The sequence below is a fragment of the Mugil cephalus genome, chromosome 4 (assembly GCF_022458985.1).
Source record: "Mugil cephalus isolate CIBA_MC_2020 chromosome 4, CIBA_Mcephalus_1.1, whole genome shotgun sequence".
Classification (NCBI taxonomy): domain Eukaryota; kingdom Metazoa; phylum Chordata; class Actinopteri; order Mugiliformes; family Mugilidae; genus Mugil; species Mugil cephalus.
Window position 1 is genome coordinate 26,601,972 of NC_061773.1, and position 12,497 is coordinate 26,614,468.

Here is a 12,497-nt window from a genome sequence, read left to right on the forward strand (position 1 = left end):
AAATAATCTGACGTCTGGTGCTTTTCTTTGTCTGTTTTTAAGAAAGTTATCTTAAATCAAGTTCAGATTTTATTGGTTCAGAGTTGGTGAGATGTTTGTCCCACTCTTCTTCTGGATGCATACGCTGTTAAAATGCACTTGGCGTTACACTCACATAACACAGATACATTAAAGACAACTGGGAACTATTATTGTTCCTAAAATGACGATAGTTTAACCAACCGAACACACGTATACATTTTCCTTAGATGTTCTCACTGTTGGGTTTTTAGTTAAATTATGTAGTTTAAAACATTCATAACAGGGTGAATGGCAGATGACTCAATTACGTTTTTTTGTTTTTACTTAAACGATGACAGGCAGTTTAACTAAAATAACCGATGGGGCATGAATGCAGCATCAGCATCAATGTGAAAACGCTAAGAAGCAAAATGCTAACTCCTTGCCAGACGCTAAAAATAGGATGGAACACAGGAATTAGTTAAGAAGCTTCAAAGCAAGTTGTGTATAACACCATCTGCAGTTTCAATATTGAAATTAAACAATTGTGACAGGTTTTTATCAAAGTTTCCAACACTGTTGTGCAGTTTTGGTTATGTGTTCAAATTTGATGATATGAGTGTGGAGGAGGAGGGGAGGGTTGGTGCATGTGGCCCCTGTTAAAAATTTGTACCACGACATGCACTCATTTCTTCCCTTTTACCAGTGAAATGTGTCTACGCCAGGTCTACGACAGCCCAGACACAACTCTCTGAAACAAAAAATCCACTGTGGTGGATTGGATGACAGTAAAGAGACCTGACATACAAACTCTTATCAGTTAGGTGTCACTTTCAATTGTATCTGAAGCTCCAGAGTCAGAGCTGCAGCGTGATATTGTATTTCCTGGTTGAGACAGTATTTACAGTCTGCACGCACTCGCTCGCATACAGACGCACACACCAAGTTACCAGAAGTGATACATATGGAGACGAAGAGCACTCAAACCAATACCAGCGTGAGTACGACACTAGAAATCTGACTGCGTGTCAAGTCGTGTCAGCGTCAACCTCAGAGAAGAAGGGCTCCGTGTCAATAAACAGGTCTGGACCTAATGAAGAACTAATCCTCCTTCCTCTTTTGAGACACTGCTGCAGCTTGAGATCCAGATCGACGGCTAGGATTACATTCTCATCACACCTCTACTTGTGGTGAAACTCACTTTGGTTAGGGAGGTGTGAGGCTACACCCAAACCACAGGCACGGGAGCACACAATGTTCCATTTAGTCCTGTGGAAGCTTTGCACTAATAATGCATCTTACTGTATGCTATTTGATCTGATCACTTGCCCGTACCTATAAATAAATTCTCCCTGCACAAACATTTGGGACGCAAACTGCTACGTCAAGAGTCATCCACCATCGAGAGTTGAGAATGGTTTTATTTTCGCTTTTAGGAGATGTGAAGCTTCTGAGCAAAAGAGTGCTCCACCAGTTGAACATTAAACTTTTAGAAAACTCCTGGACTCCAACTGCACAGAAAAAAATCTAAACTGTTGCAACTGTGCCACAAATAATACCTTTCTTTAATTTTCCACATGATGCATTTTTGACAAATCCTAATATTTACAGTGTCTGCAGCATGTTATGACCAGTGAGAGAGATTTTGATGCGTTGTGCGAGGCAGTAACCTCAGGCAGAGATTAAAAGAGGGTGATATATGTTGGTTGATTTTTAACTTGTAGTCCTGGGCCGACACGCGGCCTTTTTAATTTTATTGTGTCATTTACAGACGAGGAAGGTTCACACCTGGTAATTCTTGCAGAAAAATGGGCGTGGCTGCTAATTTAATAGTTTTGAATACTTGCATTGGTACAGGAGAACTTTCCACAGAGCTGTCAGACCTTTTGCCAGGCACCAGGACCTGGGGGGAAATATGCGAGGGTGTAACAACCACAGCCTAAAATAAAGAGCTAAACAAATCTTAACCCAATTTCTTTTCTTGTTCATCGTTGCCACACAGGTTTCTGATTAAGGACAATATGTACCCAATGCCTCATGCCCCACCCTGACCTTAGGAGTTAATGTTTGTGCCTCTCACTCCCATTTCCTGTGTTGCAATAGTCACACTCATTGTGTTAACCACAGGGCACATACACAAACACGCAGATCACAATCAAGGCTTCATGATACAAAAAAAAAATATATATATATATGTTGTTCTCTGAGAGAGTGAAAGGAAAGAGAAAGACGTGGTTCCACACCTTTGGTCCTAACCACTTAAGTGCGAATTCATGTGTAAATAGGCAGCAGAGCAAAGCATCACGTGTCCTGTGGTTTTAAGCACTGGAATATATGGGATGTAGAGTGCAACTCAGGAGTAACTGACCTCCACGGACACCTTCCAGAGGGTAAAAGAAGGCCACCAGCAGGTTCATGAGCACAGCCAGGTTGAAGGAGATGCTGCTCCAGAATGACATGTTCCTGGAGCACCAGTACAGGATCGGCTGGGCTGTAGGACAGGGTGAGTCAGCACAGGTCATTAAAACTGCAAACAACACACTGCCTGCAGCATCCAAACATCACGACCACTCCAGTTTACAACAGCTTTGCATCTAAACAATTTGCGTTCCACGCCAAAGATCACAATCTGCCCCATGATAATATTAACTTTCAATAAAAATTACGAAACGAAGACAAAGATGCTCGACTCTGCTGCACGCAGCGCAAGATAAATGTTGTCGAAAGCCTTGAATTACATCAGCAGCGCAGTTAAAAAAGTCTATAAAAACTGGGCATTTAGGCTCGTTTTAATGCTTAATTCGAAACAAATAATCTCAGTTGTAAACATTTTAACATGTTATATTATTTGGTGCATTTTATAAATGTTGCGACTTTGGGGTGAAACACGATAATTAAAACAACCAGAGGTTTTTATTGAAATGACTTGGCCCCACTAAACCACACAAATTGTCGTGCATGTTTCACAAACATTTCCTATTTTAAAGAGGGCAAACACACTTGCATGCACACTGGCGTACAAACGCATACACTCACTCACGCACAGCCTGCAAAGGCCTTGGTCAGGAGATCAGTATCATCGCTATTTTGAGGTCAACTATTCATTAGAAAAGAAGAACTGCGGGTGGGGACTTTCAGCAGCAGCAGTCACTATATTCATGACAAGTGGTTAGCACCAGCGGAACAATATGGTCTCCAGCTGTGCTGATTCATTCGCATAGGAAAGAGGTGGTTCTCTCTACCTACGTGTCGTCACATTACATAGACCACGGATATCGCTGCAGGCCTGATCATGGGACACGCCACAGCATGCTCCTCACGAGAGAGGAGATGTAAATAAAGCAAATACTGAGAGAGAACCAGCATGGGCCAACAGGGAACTGCCCCGACACCAGAGGGAAATTCACAAGAATGGATATTTTATTGGGCATGACCTCAAAGAGGCACACAGAGGAAGCAGTTCAAGCTTTAATCCGAGTTGGCTGAGTGGAGCTAAACGCAACCTGCAAAGCTGAATTTCCATTTCAGTTTATAGTTTCCTTCCGTACAGGATCCTGTCTCTGTGATCTCATTACAAAATATATATGAAGCAAGAGAATACAGGAACTATGCGTAGACTCCCAGTGTGAAGACACGTTTTTTTTTTTTTTTTGTGCAGTGTAAGTCATCCGCTACATCACTGACAGGTCAGAACACATTCACTCCAGGGTGGAAAACATCCACTTACAACATATCCTGTTATCACATCGTAGCTTTTAATTAACTCAATAAACAACTTATCAATGTTTATAAGCTCTCTCCACTTCCATTCCTCCAGGGTTCAGAGATAAGTGGACGGACTGCAGCCCCTTTCACACGTTAGGTTCTGCAACATTTATGGGATCAGTCATCAAAAGCAGTTCATGGGATTTAGTTTGCATCCACATCACTGTGACGTTTGTCTGGTTGTACGGTTTGTTAATTTCCTAAATGGTGCCCATTTGCATTCAGGTTTGCAGTTGACACCCCAGTGTTTTGTTTGCGGTTGGCACAGCTCATACATGAAGTGACTGGTTAGACCTGTTTGATGGTGCCAGGAAGGGAGCCAAGATCTGTTAATCTGTGGTTACTCTTGTTGCCGTGAGCAGTTTTCTTTTTACTTTTATATTTTTATTTGCTTTCATTTATGACATCTGAAGGGCCACACAGGGCTTTATGTTGTCCTCTTAACCATTTTAAACACTGGACTTGTCTTTTTGGCTGAGGACTTTATGATCGTAGCGGGGGAGGAGGAGGAGGGGTGAATGTCAGCTCCCAGCTCCTGCTAGCACATGTTGCCAAAATGTCAAATGAACCTGATATTAATGTGAGAAAGGGGCTTGCGGGCCTGGAGGGATGCTAGAGCAGAGAGTGTAAACAAGGCACTAATAAAGAGTTGAGGAGGAAGACGCACAGGGAACCGTGTTTGTGTTACCAGTAGCCTCTTGAGTACCTCGCAGCTTCTTCTGCCAATTCATCTCATTGAAGAGGTCCTCAGAGCGCAAGAAAAAGTCATTGATCTTGCTGCCCTGCTCATCTCGCTCTGTGGTGTAGTAGACACGAAGCTTGGACTCTTGGGTGAGGAACTCACAGATGTTGGGCACAGGGAAGACTATCTGCTCCATGGTGCGATCCAGTCGGACAATCTGGACACAACCACAACATAATACTCTAACTCCACTAATACAGCCAAATCATCCCACGCTCTTCTTAAAGGCTCAGTGACTCTAGATTATATAAAAAAAAGGTGTTAGGGTTATACAATTGCGCTTAGCTGCAAATACAAAAGGTTGTTTTCTCTGCGAAGCCAGATAATAAACTTAACCAACAGCTTCTGCTCGGAACACCGTCAGCAATCTGCATTCCTTCTTCTCACTGAGCACACACAGGAAAACGTGCAAACATACCCGAGGCGTTTGTCATTCTGTCACGGGACACGATGAAACTCAAAAGAAGGCCAAGAAAAACATTTTCACATACCTCAATCAAAGCATGTTTCAGTTCCTCTCAAACTAACACAAATATCTTACAATAGAAGTCAGATCAGACTGCACACATGCAACAGTAAAATTGTTGGGGAAACGTTACCATAAATAAAAAAAATAAAAAAAGACAAGAAAAATGCAAGGCGCAGAGGTAAAATAGCTCAGCTCAGGCAGGGCGCAGAGCCGAGGGCTGACCTCGATCTGAGCCGTGTGTTTGGCGTAGAACTCCAGGGCCTCGTCACCCTCTCCATATGTTCCTCCTGGCTTCAGCATAGCCTGCAGCTCCTTGTTGTGACGGGCTAACTGAAACAGATAAGATGACAGAGATTTCAGATTGTTTATTAAGCGCGTGCTGCGCCGCCGTGCCAACTTCAATGACACTTAGCAGCTAAATATGTTCAGTGTGTGCCATTTCATTTTCTTTGACTGATTCAGACACATGGGAAACATGAGGTCACTGTAAATCCATCGGCCATATGTGGCTCTGCACGCGCTGCAGCTTTCACTCATGCATGTGCGTCTCCTTCCGCTTACTTGATGCGCTAGGATGTAGATATTATGACCGACGTTGCGTGGAGATGCAGAGTGCTCCTCCTCTCCGTCCTCTCCCTCCTGCGGCTCCTCCACCTCTATCTCTCCCTGCATGTAGGCCTTTTTGATCACTTCCACCTGCAGATGCAAAAACACTCGTGACGACGTGCATTTAACGTGGTGAGAGGGTTCTCATGAGGTCGTACACACCAGCTCTTTAGGCCTCATGTTGTACAGTATCCTCTCAGCGTTCTCGCTGTCATGGCGACTCTCCATAATCGCAAGGAGAAGCTTGGAGGCGTTATTCTGAGAAAATATGAGAGACACAGTTCAGCCGCATTGACTTCTTTTTGGTTCAGAATTCCTGGCCGTTTTAAGGCAGCAACTCAAGAACAACTGATGAGGAAACGTCTAATTATTCTTGCTCTGTCATCGTTATATAATTTGTGATGCAGAACGTAATAGGGAAGTATTGTATAAGCATTGTTTGGACCTGAATATCTTCTCTCAAAATAGTTTCGAAACTTTCCTGCAGTGAGTTTGTCTGTATTTCATCAGTGATTCACCTAATATAAACTGAAAAGTCCACTTCTAAAACAAAATTTCAAGTAATCCAGATGTCTTGTGTTTCTGACGGAACTATCATGTGATGTTTACATGTACTCTGTGTGACGCTCTCTTCACGAACCAGGAAACACTCACTTTGAGCTCCAGCACCAGATCCATCCTCTTCTTGCCAAGAGGGTTGATGTCATTGAGGATGAGGGCGATGATTATGTCAATGCCATTACACTCATGAGTGGCGATGCAGTTCTGTGGATGAAAGATGTAGATTATAAAATCAGAGGTTGAGCTCACTGAATCTGGCAGGTTTTTTTTTTTTGTTTTTTTGTCGAAGTCATTTGATCAGTGCTTGGCAGTGTGCGTTGTTTTCACATCAGTGAGGAAGATTTTCAAGAGAACACTTAACGCAAGAGGACAAACTCGTCGTAAACCATACTTTAACCTCGCAGACTTAGTTGAATCCATTAGCAACCATTCTGGAGAGCAACCAGAGGACGATGGATGTGAGAACACGGGCAATTTGTGAGGAAAGAGGATATGTGCCAAAGTCTTTTTTTAAAATTTACTCTATTTTATTTTTATGAAACTTTTTTTTTAAGATCTGGTGAAAGTACATCTTTTTTGAACAGAACACATTAGAACAGCAGCAGACAGAGCACAGCTATGAGCAAATAATAAACACCAATCAGCCGGGTTTATTTCTGAAACGCTCCCTGGCAAGTCTTAGGAACACGCGATATTCAATCACGCAGAAGCAAAAGGGAAGCATCTGATCGGCTGGAAATTCATTGTGCTGAATGCAGCAGAAAACCCCAAAATTAGAACATCTTCTAAGGCAGGAGGAACAACGAGTCCTGCAACTGGAGATACGATCTCGACATCACACAGTCAGTCGGGGATTATAAGGAGATGCAGAAGACACGGTAAAGTCACAGAACAACGGAAAGCCCTTCAAGGAACAAATAGATCGCAAGATAACTGGAAAACTACAAGAACTGGTGCTGTGCTGCAACAGGATCTTATGTTGTCTGTCGTCTGTAGGAACTTTACTTCCAACTTTAGTCAAGTACTGTGCAAACTGTCTGCAGGTTTCAGTAGCGTCTTGCAAAAAGAAAAAAGTGTTTACAGAAAACTTCCCCGACACAGTTATGTAGTGATGAGTTTGGTCACATTTGATAACTAAAGGTCAAACAGCATATACGTACTTCCAAAAAACAAGCTTATAATAAAATAGTAATACAATATAATAAGCTTAAATTGCTTATGGCAGCCAAATGCTTTGGTACAGTCGAACAAAGACACTTAAACCCACACAAACAGGACCTAAAACAATCCCCAGCACTTGTCTCTCTAAAGAGATTTCTGAACAAAGAGCCGTGTTTAGTCTGGCAACCCGCCTTCTAGCGCCGCTTGAAGGAATTGAAATCAGTTCAAACAGTGAGTGCATTTAGCCAGTTGCTTGTTTAGTCATGCCAGTTTCACGCTCGCCATGAAATGACCCCACAGCAGCAGGAACAGAGGATGCCGCCATCATGTGAGAAGACCAGGCAATGCTAATCTATGCCAAAGAACAAACACAGGCACGCTGCCCGGAGTGGGCCGGTGCTGAAGAAAGGCCTCAGAAATAATACTACAATACAACCGGCACAATATAATCAGTCATTTCTGGAAAAAAAAGCACATCGTGTATCACCTGATTCTCATGACAGGGTCCCTGGCAGTACTCGGTGAGGCTCTCCACAGTCTGGTTGATGAGTCCTACGTTCTTCTCATTGATGTACAGCCCCAGCAGACCCAGTCCTCCTGTGGTGCTGCCACAGATACAGTCCAGGAACTGAAGAGTCTCACACACCAGATTATAGTTGTTCTTGTTATTCTGGTTGCGTAAAAAGTTCTGGAGAAAGACAGTGAGAAAAATGAAAGACTCAAACATGATACCCATCATTTGTTTCTGTTATACGGACTCAGGTGATGTAATGTGGACAGACGACGATTATACACAAGAAAATGCTAAACTGTGAGATGAAACATTGTGTTAAAAACCCCAAAACATTTTTTTTTCTATTTGTTGTGTTATTTCTAAGAATATAGGCTACTTCGGCTTCTGAGTAGCATGGCCAACAGTTAATCAATATCCAGACGCCCACGCTGTGTCAGGACGGGCGAGACGGAGTCATTCAGCACAGAGACCTTTCATTTAATGAAAGCCTGCCACGGTTTGTGGTGTAAACACAATCGGTGCAAGAAGGAAGTCTTCTGTCTGGTCTGCCGGAGTGAAACCAGACCAAGACATATGCGATTTGGAAACAGCTGCCTCAGGATGTTCTGCAACTGATGCCTATTTTCAACGTGGTTTCGTTTCTGTATAAGTGAGTGTGGTGATTGAAATTCAGAACACAGGTCAGGAAATGTTAGCACGTCATGGGCCAATGAGGGGGTGGGGGGGGGGGGGGGGATAGTCTGACAAAAGTCTGGTCTGATGGCTAACCTGCAGATCTCTGTTGTGGTTTTCACAAAGAAGTTGCATGAGGCGCAAGATGGGCTGCATGATGGTAATAATGACGCTCATCTCGCCCTCCTCCTGGCTCTTGTCGGCCGCAGGGACGGGAGCGCCCTCAGCCGCGGCCTGGTGCTCCTCGGCCTCGGCCTCGCGCCGGTAGGTCGTGTAGGCCTTCTTGGTGACAACGGACGCCTCCACCAGCTGCTCCTTCACCTCCTCGGTCACTATCGCCACCACGGGCACATCTTTCACTAACCACAGGTATTGGAGAGTGAGTCAAACACAGACCAGTGACAGTGACACAAGTGTTGCAAAAAGTGTTGCAAAAATGGGACACGTACGATATTCATCTACTGATGTTTAAATTTGCGAAAATGCACAGACCATTAAGTGACATGAACCACAGCCACAGAACAGAATAAATGGGTTAAATGAATGAACCAGTGTGCCGTTGCCAGCACCTTATTTGTGTTTTGCAGCAGCATAGTAACAAGCAAAAAGCTCACAATACCGAGCATTTAGAGACTTTATTATGGGTTAAATGCTGCATACAGAGAAGATAATTTTAGCTTAAGAGTGTCATGTGTGATTCACATGAGTGTCAGGCCTAACGTTGTTTTTCTTCTCCGGCCTGTTGTCTGAGCCCTGACCTTTCTTTCGTGCTGGCGTGTCTTTGTCTGGCGGTTCCTCGTCCTTCTTCTTGCTGCCCAGGTCACTAGTATTGACCGTGACCGTGGCTTTAATCTCCTGCTGGGCCAGCTTCATCCGCTCATAAAACACCTTGAAGAATTTCTCAGACTTGTTGTCCCCCGTTAAACGATGATAGAAGGAGCGCTGGAGGAAATGAAGAAGAGTGGAAGTTTATTTTATTCTCTGTTTATTTTTTAGGAATTAATGACTAAACCAAATTAAACTTTAATTTGAATTTAAGTGCTTCCACATATGGCTCAACATGTTACCAGCCGTTTTCTTTCCAAAATCATTTAAGTGAGAATACATTTGTGGTTTTGTTGCAGTGACTTCTAATCTTTTTGTGCAGGGCTGCGTGCCAGGGGTTTGGTTTGAAGTAGTTACATAAGACTCCTCCCATAGAGCCAGGAAAGCATGATGTAAGGCTGCATCACCTGACTCACCTGACTCCACACTACCTGCTCTCTGCCCGTTGAACTGTGCACACAAGAGGCAGTAAAAACATACACCGGATACATTTGTGTCATGCGACAACACCTTAAATTTTCGCAACCGATTTGTGAAGTTTTGTGCAGAGAAGCATGAGAAACGGCCTCCTCCCGAAGTCGTGTGAGGAAGGACGTGTCCTGCTAGATAAAGGGCAGCCTTGTATGAGGCTTGTTTTTCTGCAACAGGCTCATATGTTCTGTCCCATTTTCCTCTCAACAATCCCTCCTTACATAAGACCTGTAATCAGCTGAGTGGTTACACTGAGGGCACACAGCGCCTCGGCTCTAACGCTGTTACATCAGCCCTATAGAGGCGAGCAGGGGAGAGGCAGAGAGAGGAAGAGGGAAAGAGGAAAACCCTGCCCTACTTTTCCTTGCCAGAACGGCACGAAGCGAGTGTGTGGTGTGAGAGGGAGGAGGAATGGTCTGAAAGTGGGAAGCGGGGTGGGGTTGTGGGGAGGGGAGGGGGGGGCTCATTGATGCAAGCAGGAGTTATCACATACAGAGATTCTGGGGCAGTTTTGAAAGCCTGTTGCATAAGATTAAACCTTTCCAGGTTTAACTTAACTCACTTAAGTTTCTGACGAGGGGGAAACACGCAAACAGTGAAACAGCATACAGGCGCAGGTCACGGCTCTGAAGTAACATGTCGCAGAAAACCTTTGAAAATACGAAACAGTGAAACCTATTGAGAGGGAATCTATGCGGGATCACCTGACTCAGAGCCTGAGGGGAGAGGAGCACTTAATGAATTAAGTTGTTTTCCTCCTTTGGTTTATGCAACAGTTTCTTCTTGCCTGTTTTTCATGTTGTTGACAAGATGAGGCCATCCGCGGTTGGCAATCTGATTATCAGTGAGCCTTATGCAAGCAAGCAAGCGAGCATATTTCTGCAAACAGGTCTGGGACGGCATCTTTACAAGATTACTATATTAAAGCTACCTCATGACTGTGGCCTAAAAAAATACAATTTCTCCACTAATGTGGAGGAAATAATTCTCTTAGCGCCTGTCTGACGTATGTGCACAAGGAACGGCGTGCAGCAGCTGTCTCCCCACGCTCTGTCTGCAGGGTGGGGGCTTGGTGTGAAACCCCAGTCGTTGCTCTGTGATGCACAGGCTGGTGTCACATCACAGGTTTCAATTATTATTATTATTATTATTATTATTATTGTTACTATTATTATTATTATTTAAAGAAGTCATTTAAACTTCTGGGTGTTATTTTGTTGGCAGTGATTAAACATTATCCATCAGTGCAGGATCACACATTATAAGAGAATTAGTACAAATTAACAAGTTAGAGAAAAAAGTAACAGTGTGCACTCCCCGTGCACCACAGTCACAGATGTACGTGTGTGTGTGTGTGTGTGTGTGTTGGGGGGGAGGGGAGGGGCTGGTGTGAAACCCCAGTTGTTGCTCTTAACCAATCAAGTATTTGTGTTGCTAAAGGTGTCAGCAAATAAGTGAGAATGTGGCTTAAATGTTTGCACAGACTGGTGCATCACAGCTTTAAATTTTTTTTTTTTTTTTTTAAGAAATCATTTAAACTTCTAGACGGTCTTTTGTTGACTGTGATTAAATATTAGCTGTCGGAACAGGGTCACACATTATGTGAGAATTAGTACAAATAAACAAGTTATGTAAAGTACAATTTAGCTCTAGTCAAAAATTAATCTTTAGGCCTCATAAAACATGCGAACAATGTTTATAAGTAAATCACTTACAGACAGACTCTAATTTTCTGCAACATGTTTGGATCTCAGTCTCAATTCTTAATTCTCTGTCTCAAAGTCTTAATTAAATAATTTTTTATTACACTGTTTATTTTATTTTACTAGATAATTTATTTTTATTTTATTTTAATCTAACCTTATTTATTTTATCTTTCTTGTGGTTTTTAAGAGTTTTAGTTTTAAGTGCAACAAAGTTACTGTGACCAAAAAATTCCACTTGTGGATCATTAAAGTCTAAGCACTTGCAGATAAAGTAAATTATATTATATATTGTTTTATTTGATAATAATCAAAGGTGCACGTTAAGATCTGTGATGAACTGAATGTGACGGTTCTCACAGTCGACATACTAGTTTCTCCAAAATGTTGCTGGTTAGGCTTTGACCTTAGAATGCGAATAAAACTAACAAATGCAGGAGAAGGAGTAACTGGGATGGAAAATGAGCAGCCATGTGTTGTGACAAGACATGATTCATAGATGTATTTCCTCTTACATAAGAAAAAAAGTCCAGATAACAACTTTAGTAGCCCCCACTTATCTATACAGGCTGCTGAGTCATTCTACAAAGAAAATGGTCAGTCAGCCAATCAGCCTCTTTTTCCCTCCGAGGGGATTTAACCCTGCGTGTGGAGCCATTAAGCCTCCTGGGAGCTGTGCTGATCCTGCTGCTGCCAGTCATGTTCACCCCAGCAGGTTTACGTGGATGCATAATTTTGTCTCCAGAAACAACATGGCGGCCCAGCGGGGGCCTCCTTTCCTATTCTGCACTTCCACGTTCTCTTCATTTCCCGTCAGCTGCCACCCCAGCCTCCTGGAACCAACACGGGCTGGTTATGTAAGGCCTGTTTATACCACCAGCTCTCCCTTTCTTTTTTATCCGTCTCCCGCCTTAGCAGCCTGACACCTCGGTGAGTGACAAAGCCATCTCTGTGCCTATTGGAGGGCTTGGGTTGCGTACGCTGCCACCGCCCAGCCCGTATCCACGG

At 43.3% G+C, this 12,497-nt stretch overlaps 1 protein-coding gene across 14 annotated transcripts in view; it reads right to left on the reverse strand.

The window, feature by feature from the left end:
• Positions 1 to 12,497, reverse strand: part of LOC125006285 (inositol 1,4,5-trisphosphate receptor type 1-like) — an 87,872-nt gene that overhangs the window by 15,061 nt on the left and 60,314 nt on the right. For 10 of the 14 annotated variants that reach the window (XM_047582212.1, XM_047582207.1, XM_047582210.1 and 7 more), the window contains 9 exons: positions 9,249 to 9,432; positions 8,587 to 8,849; positions 7,792 to 7,992; positions 6,237 to 6,347; positions 5,745 to 5,840; positions 5,538 to 5,672; positions 5,199 to 5,306; positions 4,433 to 4,664; positions 2,369 to 2,491 (listed from right to left, as the gene is read on the reverse strand). In XM_047582212.1, coding sequence (XP_047438168.1) covers positions 2,369 to 2,491; positions 4,433 to 4,664; positions 5,199 to 5,306; positions 5,538 to 5,672; positions 5,745 to 5,840; positions 6,237 to 6,347; positions 7,792 to 7,992; positions 8,587 to 8,849; positions 9,249 to 9,432 — 1,453 coding nt within the window. The remainder of the gene's footprint in view (positions 1 to 2,368; positions 2,492 to 4,432; positions 4,665 to 5,198; positions 5,307 to 5,537; positions 5,673 to 5,744; positions 5,841 to 6,236; positions 6,348 to 7,791; positions 7,993 to 8,586; positions 8,850 to 9,248; positions 9,433 to 12,497) is intronic. The other 4 variants (XM_047582214.1, XM_047582209.1, XM_047582220.1 and 1 more) reach the window with 1 other exon arrangement.